The 15519-nt window shown below is 53.0% G+C and overlaps 1 protein-coding gene across 3 annotated transcripts in view; it reads right to left on the bottom strand.

The window, feature by feature from the left end:
* ATP2A3 (ATPase sarcoplasmic/endoplasmic reticulum Ca2+ transporting 3) overlaps positions 1-2288 on the bottom strand; it is a 33466-nt gene extending 31178 nt beyond the window's left edge. For all 3 annotated transcript variants that reach the window (XM_033090295.1, XM_033090292.1, XM_033090293.1), the window contains exon 1: positions 2015-2288. In XM_033090295.1, coding sequence (XP_032946186.1) covers positions 2015-2132 — 118 coding nt within the window. In that variant the 5' untranslated portion in view covers positions 2133-2288. The remainder of the gene's footprint in view (positions 1-2014) is intronic.
* Between the last annotated feature and the right edge of the window lie 13231 nt (positions 2289-15519).

Here is a 15519-nt window from a genome sequence, read left to right as displayed (position 1 = left end):
AGAGAGGGGCAGGCACCCAGAACCAGCTCTACCACTTGCTGTGTGACCCTGGGCAAGCTGTCTAACCTCCTGGTGCCTTAGTTTACCTCCTCCGTAAAATAGGGATAACAATAGTTGTTTTCACGGAGTTGTTTTGGGGAAGAAATGAGATAAAAGATGAAAAGTGTCTGGCACATAGTAAGTGCTCAGTGAACATTAACTTTTATTATTACTAGCACAGGGGAGCCTATCAATGGCCTCCCAAATTTCCTACTGCATATCCTCTGATGTACCCCCTTCCCATGCTCATCTACCTTTCTGTGGTCCTACCCATCACCTTAACATTCTTGCCCATCACCTCACACAGGTGCTCAGTGGCCAAGGTACCCCAAAATCCCTTCACCCAGATAAAACAGCATGGAGAGAACTCGCGGCTCCTTTCCCCAGTCAGCCCTTCTTCTGCTGTTGATGAAGACACGGGGGCCAGAAAAAAGAGGGGTGTTGGCCAGGGCCATACAGGGCAGAATCTATATGATTCTAGATAGAGGCAGAACTAAAGGCTGGGTTTCCAGTTTCCCTTGGGAATCAGAACTCCCAAGCTGGAGGCCACAGTGGCAGAGAAGAGGCTGTGCACCCCAGACCTGCTGCCTGATCCCCACTACCTCCCCAGGGTCGGGGGACAGGTCCAGCTGCCCCATTCTCCTGCAGCAATGACACCCTCTCTGCCAAGTCACTAATGGGGGATATTAAATAATATTTATCTCCCTAGTTCCTCCCACAGCGCAACTAAATATAGCAACTAATTTTTTTGAAAAAGGATTTCTGCTCCAGAAAGATAATATTTATATAAGAGGTGGTTTTTATAAACCAATACAAAACCCAAAGCTTCCTTTCTGACAGCTCTTTGTAATTTTCAGCCAGCCCAGAGCAGTGAGACGCTCAGGCCAGAGCACTGTCCCCCTCTGGTTAGCTGGGAACTCTGTAAGAGTGAGGCGCCAACTCCTGAAAGGACACTGGTCCAGGCTGCACTTAGGGTATGAAGGGGACATTTCTCTTTGGACCCCTAACACTCTGGGGAAGGACGAAGGAGGTGGCAAGTCCTGCCTGGAAGCGATTTGGCTCCCCAGGTCGCTCTACATCTTCAACCCTCACAGGGCCTCCAAATGTGACAGGGGTCACATCTGGACAGTACCTGGCACTTGCTGTGCCCTTTGGCAGGTGGAGAACTCCCACACTCCTTTCAGGATGAAGAAGAAATATTACCTTTCCCACCCAGACAGAGACAGCGTGAAGGTTCCCTCCCTGCCCAGATGGCAGGCACACCGCTCTGGGTCACCCAGGACGGAAAGGCCTCCCCAGGCAACTAACTCCCCGAGCTACCCGCCCCCCCCCCCCAGGGAGGTGGGTCTCCTGCCTCAGCAGTTCAAAGCCCCCACCGACTCCCGCCAGCCACATCCGCCTCGGGTTGCAGAAAGAGGAAGGCCTGGGGGTGGGGGTGGGGGCACCAAGGCTACCAGCTGACAGGCTGCACCTTCTGGGCGTTTTACTGAGCCCTGGGGGAGACGCTAGGGGCCAGCTGGGAGGTTGGGCCTCAGTCCCCGGCTGGTCCATCGCCAGCCTATCTCCGTGTGCGCACCTGCACCATGCGGGAGGGTTGCAGTGCCGCGCAGGGATCCAGCGCTGGCCGCCGATGGGGGTGGGTTTGCAAGAGTGGATGGGGTCTGTGAAGGTGGTCAGCATGTAAGGACCGTGCAGGTCCCTGGCCTGGAGGCAGGGGAACGGGGAGGGGGAGCCAGGCGTCCGGCCTCCCAACCCGGAACCCGTTCCCCACCCCACCCCCCGAAAAAGTGGCCGCACAGCCCCGCCGGGTGCCCCAAGAGCATCTGCAGAGGTTTCCGGAGCCCTCGCTTCCTGCCCGCCCGCGGAGGCAGAGAGCTGGGGGTGGGGGTGGACCGCTCCGCGGCCGCGGTGCTGGGGGGAAACTGAGACTGCGGCACGCGCGGACCCCCTGTCCCGGCCCGGCCCGCGCTCTCACCGTTGGGGCCGTAGCGCTCCCGCGCGCTGGTCACCTGCGCCGGGCTCAGGCCGCCCTCGGCGGTCACAGAGAAGTGGCGCAGCACGTCGGCGGCGGGGAGCAGGTGCGCCGCCTCCATGCCTCCCGCCCGACAGTCTGCACCGTCGAGGCCGCCTCTTCGCGGGGCTACTGCGCGCGGCGTGGGGGACTCGGGCCCGAGCGGGCGCCGCGCAAGGCCATGTCCGCGCTGGGACCTTCCCCGACGGCACTGGCAGCGGCGGCCAAAGCTCGCGCCAGGATGCTGCGCCCCGGGCTCCCTCCCTGGGGCGGGGCGGCGCGGGGCCCGCCCCCGCACTCACTCCTTCCGGCCGCCCTGGGAACCCGCCGGCCCGCCCCCGCAGTGCCCCCGGCCACCCTCCCATTCTGCAGAAGAGGGACTGAGGCAGCTGGCGTAGAGCGCGCCGTGCTTGGGGAAGCCGAGTGCTGGTGGCCCGGAGGGGCCTCGGCCCCTGTCCGCAGAGCTCCGGGAGCCCCCAAGGGCCAAGAGCCGGGGCGGGCTGCGAAGCACCGGGTTCTGAGATGCCTTCTTTTGAGCCCTCCGGAGTCTTGGGAGGTTGCAAAACGGAGGTGTCTATTGAGGGGCTTTCTACCCACAACTCGAATTCTGCAGACTCTGGGTCTAGAGGGAACTCAGAAGCCTGTGAATAAGTGCACCTCCTTCGGAGATTACTTGATGTTTTCTTCTCTTGATGTTTGTGCTTTCTTCATTCTTTTCCAAATGTCCAGCAATGAGTGGTTATTCCTCATAGGAGCAGAACTTCTAACAATAAACCAGTACCTAAGAACGCAAAACAGTCTTGTTACCTTAGACGCACACCCTCACCCCAGCAGGAAATGTAACTGCTGGGGTGGGGGTGGGGCTCCCTAGAGAGGCCTAAGAGGTGGGGTGGAGGCCTCGGGCCAGGGCTAGGGCCCCCAGGGAGAGTGGCCTCGGCCCAAGGAGAGGAGTGTCGGAGGAACCCCCACCTCCAGTGCTACCTGAGTTCCAGCCTCTCCAGGGGTGCCAGAAGAGGGGCTGCAGGTCAAGGAAGCGAGCTGTGGGGAGGCAGAACCATTCACCGGGCCAACAGGAGCCGCAAAGAGAAGTCTGCTTGGCACTTCCTCCAGCTTGAGGGACCCAGCCAGTCTCATTTAATCCGCCAATTTACCCCCCACCAAACTGGCCTCTGCTCTCCAGAGATTCAGCCTCTGGGATCCACTTTGGCTGCCCAGGGTCCTAGATTCCAGGATGGAGCCCACGCTCTGTCTGCTGACCCCCTACCCAGATCACGTATATATGTATACCCCACCTTCCAATCTCTTCCTTCCAGGGCCCTGCAGCTCCTCTGTCTCCCGTTGCTATGCCTCCTTGAGCACAGAGATACTCAGTGATGAGTGTGTGGACCAAATGGTCCAGCCCTTTGCTACCACGGGTGGGTCATCCAGCCTGACTCCCAGGGCCTCAGTTCGGTCTCCGCCTGTGGCTACAAAGGTAGGGGAATGCTAACTTTTTTGGCTGTGGCTCTTTCCAGCCTGACATTTTAGATCTCAAGTGTAATATTCCTGGTATTTCCACCCTCTCTTTCTTTTCCCACCACTACAGTCCATAAAGACAGCCCCACCTGTATTCCTAAGTTGCCAGGAAAAATGTCAGCCAGGGCTAGGTGCGGACAGAGCCCTACAGCCCCCTCCTAGAGACCTCTCACCCAGAGACACGAAGCCCTAGGCATTCAAGCGCTTATACTCCTTACACTCCTCCACATACACATCCTGGGGTCTGACTCCCCGTTGCCAACCCCAGGGACCTTAACCCTAAGCCTCACCCACTCCACTCCACCCTCAGCTGTCAGTTGGTATTTTCTAGAAGGGCTGCCTGTTTGCTCTGGCAGGCTGGCCTATGTTCCCTTTCTCCAGCCCACCCACCCCACTCTGCCTCCAAACCACCACAGGCAGAGCGAACAGCTGCCAGCAACTGTGGCCCCCACCTGGCAGGTTCACACACCTGTCAGCGTGCCCACCTTCTTGGCTGCCCCCATGATGACTTCTGGGCGTTCCTCCAGGCTCCGACAGAACCACACACAGTCATTTCACACTCCAGCTACCTGTCTGGTTGCTGGTGTATCCCCCTTATGCCCTCTATGTGTATCTGGACAAACAGCTGATGGCCGGGGTGACATGGTCAGAGGTCATCCAAAGGACAGGTCCATCCTCCCTACCTTCCAGCTGCCATGTACTGAGAGCTCCAGGTCTGGTCCCCAGCCCCAGCTCTTTCTAACTCCTCCACAGGACAGATGGTAGCAGAACTTACCATATCTCTGGTGTAGGGCATTCTTACCCACCTCACTTGAGGGGGCCAAAGTAGAGCATGGGGGGAAAGGTAGGTCTTCCCTGGAAAGATTTGGACACATGAAGAAGAAGGTGTTGCAGTTAGGAAAAACAGCCTGAGTTGAAGATGGAAAACCTCAGCTGTGTGCCAGGGACAGTGATTCAGTCCCTCAGCACGGCTGGATCATAAGGAGCATGAGCACAATGATCAGGAGGATAGATTAGAGAGTCAGGGCTAGAGCACTGACTTGATTGCCCAATGATAGCCTGGATTTTGTACTGAAGGCTTTTTAAGCAATGAAGAAATTTGCCTGCTAGAAAACCTCCTGCTGAAAGCTGGTGTGGGAAAGGAATCGAAAGGGAGAACTGAGGCTGAAAAGACCTGACAATCAACGGATTGTTCTGAAGAAAAATAAGGAGGTCGGGACCAAGGCAGACTGGGGCTGTGATAGACAAGACCTGGTAATGGATTAGACGCAGGGATGAAAGAAAGTGAGGAGTCACAGCTAACTCCTGAGTTTCTGGCTTCAGTAGCTGGGTAGGTGAAAGGTTCTACTGTGAGGTAGGGAACAGCAGGTTGAGGTGGGGAGAAGAGTCAAGAAGTGCATATGGGAAAAAATGGAGTGTGAGGGGCCTACGAGGGGTGTCTAAGGGCAGCTGTGTGTTTGGGGCTGAAGAGGAAAGGCTGGGAGGCAGCCTGAGCTGCCCATGGAATCCTCCACCACAGCTGAATGCAAAGGGGAGTGCCCTCACACAGGAGCTGCTCAGCCATAGACAGGTGAGCTGAGCCAATCAAATTCTCTCTTGAGTTTAAGTATTGAGGCAGAGAAAATACCTGGAGGGCCACGGGTGCTTAGAACAGAGTTAGAGCGCCAGAGTTAACATCATCTGAAGTACAGAAGTGGGAGAGCAGAGAGGAAAACCAAGTCCATGTGAAACATGGACAAGATAAAATTGAGACAAGGTACCATGTGGTGGCAGAGAGAGAGGCAGAGACAGTGACTCCCTAATGTCGCCCAAGTGCCTTAAGAGCTTCTACTGTACTTCTGCCCTTGGTTCCCCCAGATTCCATAAGGCGTAATTCTGTGCCCTTCCCATAGACCTGCCTTTATTTGTTACAATTTGAACAGGTTTCTGTCTTTTGCAGCCAAAGGGTTGTGACTGGAAAAATTCAGACAGACCTAATTTTCATTCTGGGCTTGGCCTCTTATAGGCTGAGTGGCCTTGGGCAGGGCACATCACCCCTCTAAGCCTCACCTTGCTCACCTGTAATTATTAGTTATAGTAATAACTGCTGTAACAAAGTCACCCCAGAATGTGTAAGGACTGGAGCATCACAGAAGTTTATTTCTCAGTCACAAAAAGCCCAAAGCAGGTGTTCTGTTTGGTGGAATGGTAATACGGAGACCCAGGTTCATTTTGTTTTGTGGCTCTGCTATCTTCAATATGGTTCCAAGGTCAGCATCCTTGTACACATCAAGCCAGGGAAAGAAGAAAGAGCATGGAGGGTAGCAACTGCGATATGAACCAGTCCAGGAGGTGACGACATCATTTCTTCTCAAATTCCATTGGTTAGAATTTAGTCACATGGCCACATCTAACTGCAAAGGAAGCTGGGAAATGTAGTCAAAAGGAAAAGGAACCAGAGCTGATGAACAGGTAGTCTTAGCCTTCAACAGAGATAATCAGCCTCTCTTAGGGTTGATGAAGCTGGTCTCACAGCCAGCATCCATCCTCCTTGCTTGGTTTTCTTTATGAGAACCTTCCCTGGCCTTCCCTCAGTCCTTATTGTTCCCACAGACCTGATCCCATCTCCTAGGTCCAGGGGTGAGCCTATATATGACTCTTTCCTAGCCAATGATGGGCATAAAACTCCCTGGCCATAGAGGTTGATTGGTTCAAGATAAGCATGTTAGCAGAAGTTAGCCAATCAGAGCCATCAACTCAGAATTTTGTTAGAGTATTGGGGAAAATATTCTATCCCTACAGTGGCGGTGAAGCTGGTGCAATGTAAGCTCCATACTGTTGGCAGACATCTTGCCACCATGAGGGTAGAATTTGGCTGCCAATGATGCTACCACAAAAAGAAGCCGAGATGGAGAAACGCAGATTTCTGAAGACATCTACCTAATATAGGTCCATTCCTGGTTTTGTCAGTTATGTAAGTCACTAAATTCCCTTTTCGGTTGGGTTTCTGCCATTTGAAAATGAAAGAGTTGGCCCTTAACTATTGTGGGAACTAACTGATGAATGTTGGTAAAGCAAAGTATCTAGAAGTAGTACATGTTCAATAAATGGTTTCTGGAGTTATTATTATTGTTATTGTTATTATTGGAATGGGGGAGGGATCTGCAGTACAGATTGGGAAAAAGCAGCCAGCGAAGGGGGTGGAGAAATATGGGGCCCAGAGAGGAAGGTTTCCCAGAAGTCCCTGCTCTGGGCCTTGTCCTACTGCCCCATTGGCTGGCACTCGGGCCAGGCCCAGAACCCGGATTGGCTTCAGGCCACCTGAGTTAAGCACTCACCATGTGCCAGGCCCTGTGCTAAGTTTTTTTCATGCATCATTTCATTGACTCCTCAGAACGACGCTGGGATAAGTTCTGGCAGGGCCAGCTTCATGGGCCTGCAAACTGCAGTCACAGAGGGCTTGGAGGTCAGAAGGGCCCTACGTTTGGTTTAATGCTCTGCTATCACTGTCTTGAAATTCTTAATAATTTTCTCTCTGAACTTGGACTTTGTAAGTGAAATTAATGGAACATGTGTGTGAGCAGGGAGGACGTGTGTAATACGCTGTCACGTTCAAATAGAGCATTTATGATGCTTCATGAGCACAGAATTCTGGTGGTCTCATGATATGTGGGAGTTCAGTGAGACTCAAATCGAGTATAAAGGAAAGCGTGTCACATCTGCAGCCTCGTAAGTGGGGGTGCTGACAGCCCGGGGAGGCCATGCTTTCCCTTTGGACCAGAACCTGCTTCAAATGCAGAAAGAAGGCAGTCGTGTTCTAAGAAACACAAAGGATCATGGAACCCTACCATACCTTTCTTACATTATTTCCCTACATTCACCAACCATTTACATTAAAAAGGATGCCCCAGAAGGAAATGGAAAGATAGGGCAACCCAGAGCTCTCTTTCCTTTCAGTCCTTCGTGACTCATCAGTGAGTGAGCCCACAGTACAAAGTAGGGGTAGGATGTGTGTATAGCAAGAAGTGAAATAAAACAGTTCAGTACGTTTTGTGTAGAATTCCCAGTGCTCTGGTCAAAACTAAATATACATGCATGCACAAGCTATGAAATACAATTTGTGTAATTTTAGCAATGAGATATATGAATGAAGTACTCTTAATTTTGCGTTTAAAATGGGTATAGTACAAAATAAAGATGAATGTAAAATTCAAGCTAATAATTTAAATTTCTTTTTTTAAGGAGGGTGCAGATCACCCTGGCTCATGCGGGGATCGAACTGGCAACCTTGGTGTTTTAGCACCACGCTCTAACCAACTGAGCTAACCGACCACCCGTAATAATTTAAATTTTGTACTTTTCTTTACTTAGAAGATTAAATAACAAATTAAAACAAACAAACACCAAGACCAATAAAGGAGAGACTGCAGAAGGAAGGAAAAGCTTTGCATGTTAGTACCTTCATGGCACGTTTATCCCTTCTTTTAGACATTTTCATTTTGCCCTGGGGCCTGCAAATTATTAGCCTGGCCTGTTCTCATTTCATAGAAGAAGAAATGTTCTGAGAGGCTACAAGGGCCTAGGCGACTTGCCCGAGGGTACTCACCTGGGATTCAAAGCCAGGCTCATGTGACTCCAAAGCCCAAGCTCCTAAGTACCCAGCAACCTAGTGGTCTGGGAGCCCCTCCCAAAGTACAGGGTCAATGGAGCGCTGAGTGGGTGGAGAAGGGTGTCTCCTGCATGCTCCATTACCCCTGCCCCTGCCTTAATGTCACTGCCCGACCTCCGGCCCTATGAGCTCAGGCCCTACCTTCTCTCCCAAGCTGAACTTTCCAACAGCCTCCTCCCTGGCCTCCCAGCCTCCAGACTTACCTTTGTATCTCACGATTGCCTGACTGAGCTGGTGCTTTTTTTACTTCACTCCTCTGCTCAAGAACCTACCTTAGCTCACTATTATTAGCAGAATAAAGTCCAAACTCTTCAATCCAGCAATCACAGGCCTTTACCAGTGGGCTCTTACTCCTAACCAGGCAAACTAGTCTCAAAATTCCCCAAACTGGCTCTGCACATTCTAGCTTTGTTCATGCTTTTCCCCTGGCCAAGACTGCTCTTCCAGTTCCTCTGGCTAGAATTTCACCCCACTTTGGAAACTCATTGCCTTGGCTACCCCAACCCTGTGTACCCAACGGTCTGCCCTGCATACTTTTGACTGGCTCTGAGCAAAGCCCCGTAGATCAAGGCCTACTTTCCCTTTGTAGACAAGAGGAAACTGAGGACCGGAGACAGGATGGAACTCAAACAGGGAGGGCAAGGCAGAGCTTCAACGGGAACTCGGGCCAGGCCTCCTGTCCGCGTGCTGATGGCTTTCCTCAGCGTCCAGCTCTTGGGATGCCTCTCCTGGGCCAGAGCCAGGGCCAGGGAGGTCTCCTCCAAGGTCAGGGAGTGACCTTAGGGCAGCCTGGCCTCCTGGGGGCTCTATCTCTACCCTGGGGAAGGGTCTTGAGCAATAGTTCAGGGGACAGGTACTAGGCCAGAGTTCGGGAGGATTGGATGCAGGACTGGATTCTGACCCTGTTGTCACATCTTGCTTCCTCCGTCCCCCAACCTCTCTCCCCCTTCCTTCCTTCCTCTTTCCCTCCCTCCCTCCCTCCCTCCCTCCCACCTTCCCTCCCTCCTTCCCTCCCTTCCTCCCTCCTTTCCTCCCTCCTTCCCTCCCTTCCTTTCCACTTGCCTTCCCAAGTACTTCTCAAGGACCCAGGATGCACCAGGCACTGGAGAGGTGCCAAGCCCTGGAGAGATGGTCCTTGTTCTCTCTGAGCTCACACCCAAGAAGGGAGTAGGTCACTGATCCGAAATAACTGCACGTAGAAACAGACTGCAGGGTGGCCAGTGGTGCTTTGAGAACATGGCAGGGAGGGGGGATTTCTCCCAGTCAGGGAGATCAGGGGAGATCTCCTGGAGGAAGTGACACTTCTGCTGAAATCTGAAGAAACGGGAGGGAAAGGTGTTACAGGCTGAGGGAACAGCCTGTGCAAAGTCAACTTGGCTGTGAGGCCTTGAAGGTGCCTGCCCATATCTGGGCCTCAGTCTCCCTGTCTATCAGGTCAGTGGGAGTGGCTGAAGCAGTGGCCATCCTTAGAGAAGACAGAGAGGCTGGGGTTGCCCTCTCACCACCCCACTTTGGTTTGTAAATGGGTTTGACTTGAAATGCAAATGGCCCTGTAGACCTGGGAATCTCCCTTCCTCTTCCCCAAGGTCATGGGTGCTCAGAGGACAGGTATCCCAGACTCTCTAAGACTCTGCAGTCCACTGTCTTAGCCCCAACCTCTTCCCACTTTGACAGCCCCTTCCAGAGGGGGTTAGGGAAGCGTGAATCCCAGCTGTTCAGAGTGAGAGACACTCTTGTCTGCTACCTCGCCCCACTAAGGTCTTTTATTTCTATTTTTTGGGCTTGGGGACTCTTGTACAAGTTCCCCATGCACCTCCACCAGTCCTCCTGGACCTGGGGCCCCACCTGGCCTGGAGCCATCCTCCAACCCTGTACCCCCCGCCTCTCCCTATCCTCTAAGATAGGGACCCACACCCTCTTACCTCCCGTCAGCCATGCCCCTCGTGGGGCAACCAGCTTCCTCAGCCTGCCATTCATCCTCACAACTTCCTGCCTCCATGTTGCCACACTGGGGCCATGGCTAGTTCCCTGCACGTCATGGGAAGAGCTTTGCTCATGTTGCTCCCTCGGTTTGGAACTCTGTCTTCCGGTGCCCTTCCCTACTAGTCCTTAAGGCCTGGACCACCCCTCATCCCGAAAGCCATCAGGGCTCCCGTAGCCCACATGACCCCACGAAGCCCACACACTCTAGTGTTCATTGTCTGCTGCTCCCCTGTCTGTAGATACACTTGAGGGCAGGCACCTGGCCCCACTCACCTTGGATCCCAGGAGGTGTCAGGAAGGGTGTCTGAATGACTGAGGTAAGGCAGGAAAACCCCAGAGCCTCTTCCTGGGAAGTGAGCACGCTGGCCTGGGAGGGCCTGGGGAAGTAGAGGCTTGTCAGCAGCAGGACACAGCAGATATCGAGGGCCTCTCTGCTGGCCCAAGACACCTGGACCATTGCATTTTGGCTTCAGGGGCCTGGCCTCCTTGCCCTTGCATCTATTTTTACAGGAACGCCCTGCACGGGGTGGGGGCTGGGGCCTTGGGCCAGGCTGCTCACTCCTCAGCTCCTTGAGGCAACTTCCTGTCCTTGCCCCCTTATCTCCCCGGCCAGGCTGAAGAGAGGAAGTTGTCCTCTCCCTCCCAACGGTGGGCAGAGACAACCCCTGGACTTCAGGAAGGGGGGTGCGTATCATGGGAGGGTGTGCCTCCTCCTTCCAGGCCTGCCTCCTCTCGCTGCTGCTACCAGATCCTCTTCCTAAAACAGCCATGCTGCTCCTCTCCTGCTCAAGTGCCTTCCACGGCTTCCTATGGTCTTCCCAATCAAGATCAACTTCTCAGCTTGCCAGCCTTACCTGGTGCCCCTGCCCACTCAGCACCTTCCACTTCAGTCACTTTGACCTGTTTTCTCCATCCCTGCTCCAAGATTTCCTTCCTCCCTGGCTTTACCCTTGCTGTTACCTTACCGGAAAACTTGTTCTTCCATCTTTATCTATCTAAACTCTCCTTACTCTTTAAAGCCAGGCTCAAATGCTGCCTTCTCCAAGAAGTCCCCTTTAACCCCTCAGGAGCCAGTGACCTTGTGACTCCTGATTGACTCTCTCCAGATTGGCCTGAATTCTCATCTGCAGCATCCAGTCTGTGTGTGTTCCTCTGGGACAGGAGCTGTGTCTGAATGACAGCAAAGTTTCTACAGGGCAGCCCACTGCATGAAGGTCATTATGAAGCTGCCCTTTAGATTGGGAATCTCCTGAGGTCGAAACTGTGTCTGTAACATTCACCATTGCATCTAGGTGCCTAGCACCTGGTCTGGCACTTACTAGACTCTCAAAGATATTGGTTAAATGAAGATTATAGCCAATGCAATAAGAGAAGAAAAGGAAATGAGATACAAATACTGGAAAGTGAAAGAAAAATTAGTATTGATCACTTCCAGGAGGTGTGACATTCTCGCCATGGGATATATGACTTAGCACTCCCATTGTATAGACAGGGGTTTAAGGCACAGCAAGGGGCTGGAATTTACCCAGGGTCATACAGCCAGTTGGGTTCCTTCCTAGCTCTGTGCAAGAAAGCAGCCAAGGTGCTGCTTTCTCTGCCATGATGTCTGGCACAAACACATAGTCTCTCTGCTAGGCTAGGGCTGTGCCTATCAGCACCTTGGCTAATAGGGCCACAGGCCCTGCCTGGCAGGGAGGAGGCTGCAGCTCCAGGCCATGCCTGAACTGCTTTCCAAGGCCTCAGCTGGTAGTGGTTTGTAAGAAGATTAAACACAAAACCCCTATTTACCTTGTAAACTGTTACACCTGACCAGGATTATAAGCCTCAGGCATAACTTGAAAAAGAATTTGCGACCTGGGAATTGCTTTCTAGTATGGGGACAGGTCTTTGGCCCGGGGGCACCTGAGGACAAGGCTTGTCTTGGTGAGTACCCCAGCCTGGAGGACCATCATCCCTGCCACCTGTGTGCTAGAGCAGGGACAGCTGGTTCAGCCTCACCCAGAGGGTGCCCCTAGGTCTGGGACTGGGCTAGGGGAACCAGTCAAGTCCTCAAGCAAGGCTGGGTCCTTCTGGGCACCACCCTGTCCCTGGTAGTCTGAGAAAGCCTCCTCCCCTCTGGACCCAGGGTCTCTGTGCACTGGGGGTGGGGTAGATGGTATCTGGAGCTCACAGGATCCCTGGCAGAAGCTTGCTCACACTGCCCACACGGGAGCAAAATCAGGATGAAGTGGCAGGAGACCCAGGCCTGCCCTTGGCTGGGGGCAGAGGAAAAACTCAGGTCTCTATTTGTGGGCCCCTCATTGCCTGTAGTCATGTTTCCCATGACAACTCTGGCCTGTTCTTTATCCTCTCTGTGCCCAGCTGTCCCGACTTTCCCTCCTCAGTGCCCTTTTGGGCCTCTCATCAGTGGTGCCAGGTCTCCGCCCCGGTGTTCCCTACGTGGCGGCCAGCCCAACTCCCTGGGGATATCCTGTCATTGTGGCCAAGAGCCTAGGCGCTGCTTCTTGCCAGGTCAGCCCCAGTACTCTGGGTCCCTTCCACATCCCCAGGTGGGGCCGAGAGAGGTTAGGGAAGTTGGCAAAGGCACCCAGATCCCCAATGTGGCAGAGCTGGGCACTGTGCCCAAGACACCTGACGCCTGGGCCACGGTCAGCCCCTGGGCAGACACACAGACAGGGCTCTCTGCCCTCTCTCCAGCCCTATGGTGACCTTGGCATGTCCTCTACTTCTCCGGGCTCTGTCTCTGAGACCATGATTTACGGCAGACCCAGGGACTCTGTGTGACTGATGAGTATGATTCCCCACCCAGAGTAGCTGGGTATGCTGGGCTGGCCCTCTGTACCCTGGTGGGGTAGGGGGAGGGGAGCTTCAGCTGGGCTTCATCCCCGGGCCTCAACAACTGCACTCCATGAAAATGCCCAAATTTGCAAGTTGGGTTCTATTTGCCTTTAATTCCCTGGAGTCACCTCCACCGCATTTGCATACCCAAATCAGCTCAGACCCTCCTGGGTCTTTCATTCACAAAGGCAGCTGGAGGGGAAGATTGTATCCTGAAGAGGGGTGGGGGGGTCTGCCTTAGGCACCTCACAGCGTTATCTGCTGTGAAGGTATAAAATAACAACAGCTAATGAGAACTGAGTGCAGGCATGGGTCTGAGTGCACTATTTATTTAATCTTTACAAGCAGCCTTTCAGCAGGTTCTCTTATGCTCCTACTTTATATAGAGTTGCACAATGAGGTAAGGGCCACATAATTGCTACCTGGGGAGAGCAGGGCTTTGAATGCAGGCCAGCTAGCCCCAGAGCCCAGGCTTTTAACCACTGTGGTATGGACAGAAAGAAGAGTGTTATGTCACTTGTCCCAGCTCCCTAAACAGTGCAGGGCTGGGCTCCTAACTTGGCTCTGACTCAAAGCCTCTGCTCATGACTACTGAGTGAAACGGCCTGGTGACAGCTCTGAGGATGGTCCAGGGACCACGTTAGCCCCCAACATGTCCTCAGCACCCTCTTCCAGGTCCCTGAGATTGTAATCACTCTTGAGTGGGGAAAGAAACCGACCTGAGAAGTCTATGGGCTTTAGTTTTTCATCTTAACTCTGCTGTGTTACCTTGGACAAGTGACTTCACCTCTCTGAGCCCCAGTTCTCTCAGGTGTAAAATGGGAAACATAGTAGTCCCAATCCCATAGGTCATTACGAATGCTAAGTGAGCTAGTGCATGTCGAGTGGTAAGCGTGGGCCTACCGGACCCATATGCTCAGGGTCCACTCCCGGGCACCCAGCCCGGTCCTGCCCTCATTCCCCAGACACACCCCCTCTGATCAGACTGTCTGTGACCTGACCAGGAAGCTGGCCAACGGCAATACCCACCCAGATCCTGGAGGCAAGAAGCCAACAGGCGGGAACAAAGAATTTTCCACGGCTCCGCAGTTAATGAGGAACTGACTCTTTGGGGCCTCAACTAGTCTTTCACCCTCCTCTCCTTCCCCCCAAATTTCCATCATTGGTGATATTTATGTTGGAATTCTTCCCAGGACTTCAGGAACCCAGCATGGGTAAGTGGAAAACAATACAAAAGAAGGGATCGGTGTATATTTTTAAAGGTAGTATTGGTAAGTTTGCACTCCTGGTTTTAAAACATATTACAAAGCAGCAAGTAACAAAATGGAATGATTTTGTGTTCCAATCAGTTCAGCGGGGCTTCTGTCATTGGAAGACACACTGCTGAAATAGAAAGGTGAAGAAGACATGGTCCCTTCTCCTAGCAGGCTCATGGCCTGGGGTGGTATGGTAATTAAGAGGACACTCAGGAGACCACCTGGATTAAACCCACACTATTGGAGGTCATGTGATCTTGGGCAAGTTACTAAACAGGTCGGAGTCTTAGTTTCATCATTTGTAAAATGGGAATAATAATAAGCCCCACCCCAGTGGACTGTTGTGAGTTTAAGACACGGCACTGTTAGCTGGCTACCCCACATAAGTGCTCCCTTCATGCTAACAGAACCCTGACTTTGCTCTAGGTAGCAATGTGCCCTGGCCCAATACATGAATCATGAATAGTTTAAGCCAATCACAGTCATGCCTGCCTCTTTCCCAGTTCCGTGGCTGCTGAGGACAGCAATGTGACCCAATGTGACCCACATAAGACCAATGAGGTGTACGAGGAAGTCTGCTGGGGGCTTCCTGAATAAAATACAGAGGATGAAGCCTCTGCTTTCCCTGCTTCCTGCTTGTGAAGAGTTATAATACTTGGAGCTGCAGCTGCTACGTATTCTGTGGCCGTGAAGCATCCAGCTTGAGGATGTGAAGCCCAGATGCTGAGAACAGTCAAGGTTGGCAGAGGAGGCTTGCTGAGCTACAGATCAGCCTGGCGTTAGCTATATCCACACTTCTTGTTCTGAGAGACGATTTTTAAAGCTTTTATTCAAAGCAACTGGGAGATGGGTTGTCTGCCCCTTTCGGCTGCTGGCGCCCTGTGATACAGGTTCTTAGCACCATGCTTGGCACATGGCAAATGCTCAATAAATGTTGGCTGTGACCTTACAGGGAGGTCACAGCACATTCCACATTCATCTCCATGTGCTGTGTAGACAGAGAGAGAAAGAGGAAGGAAAGGTTTAAACCCTGTGGGGGAATCCACTTGTTTCTTAACTCAGTGAGGGAGTCTGCCCTCCCTGAGCGTCTCTCAGGACCTCGGGGTGTAAACATGGCCTTGGTGTGGGCTTCACTGGAGAAACGCAGACTGCCCCAGGCCCAGCAGGAAAGCCGTGGTCAGCAGCCACTGAGCAGTGACGCGACTGATTCCCCACCCCTTCCTGGAAGG

The sequence above is a fragment of the Rhinolophus ferrumequinum genome, chromosome 21, assembly GCF_004115265.2.
Source record: "Rhinolophus ferrumequinum isolate MPI-CBG mRhiFer1 chromosome 21, mRhiFer1_v1.p, whole genome shotgun sequence".
In the NCBI taxonomy this organism is placed as follows: Eukaryota; Metazoa; Chordata; class Mammalia; order Chiroptera; family Rhinolophidae; genus Rhinolophus; species Rhinolophus ferrumequinum.
The sequence above is the reverse complement of the archived record's forward strand: the minus strand, read 5'-3'. Positions and strand labels throughout refer to the sequence as shown.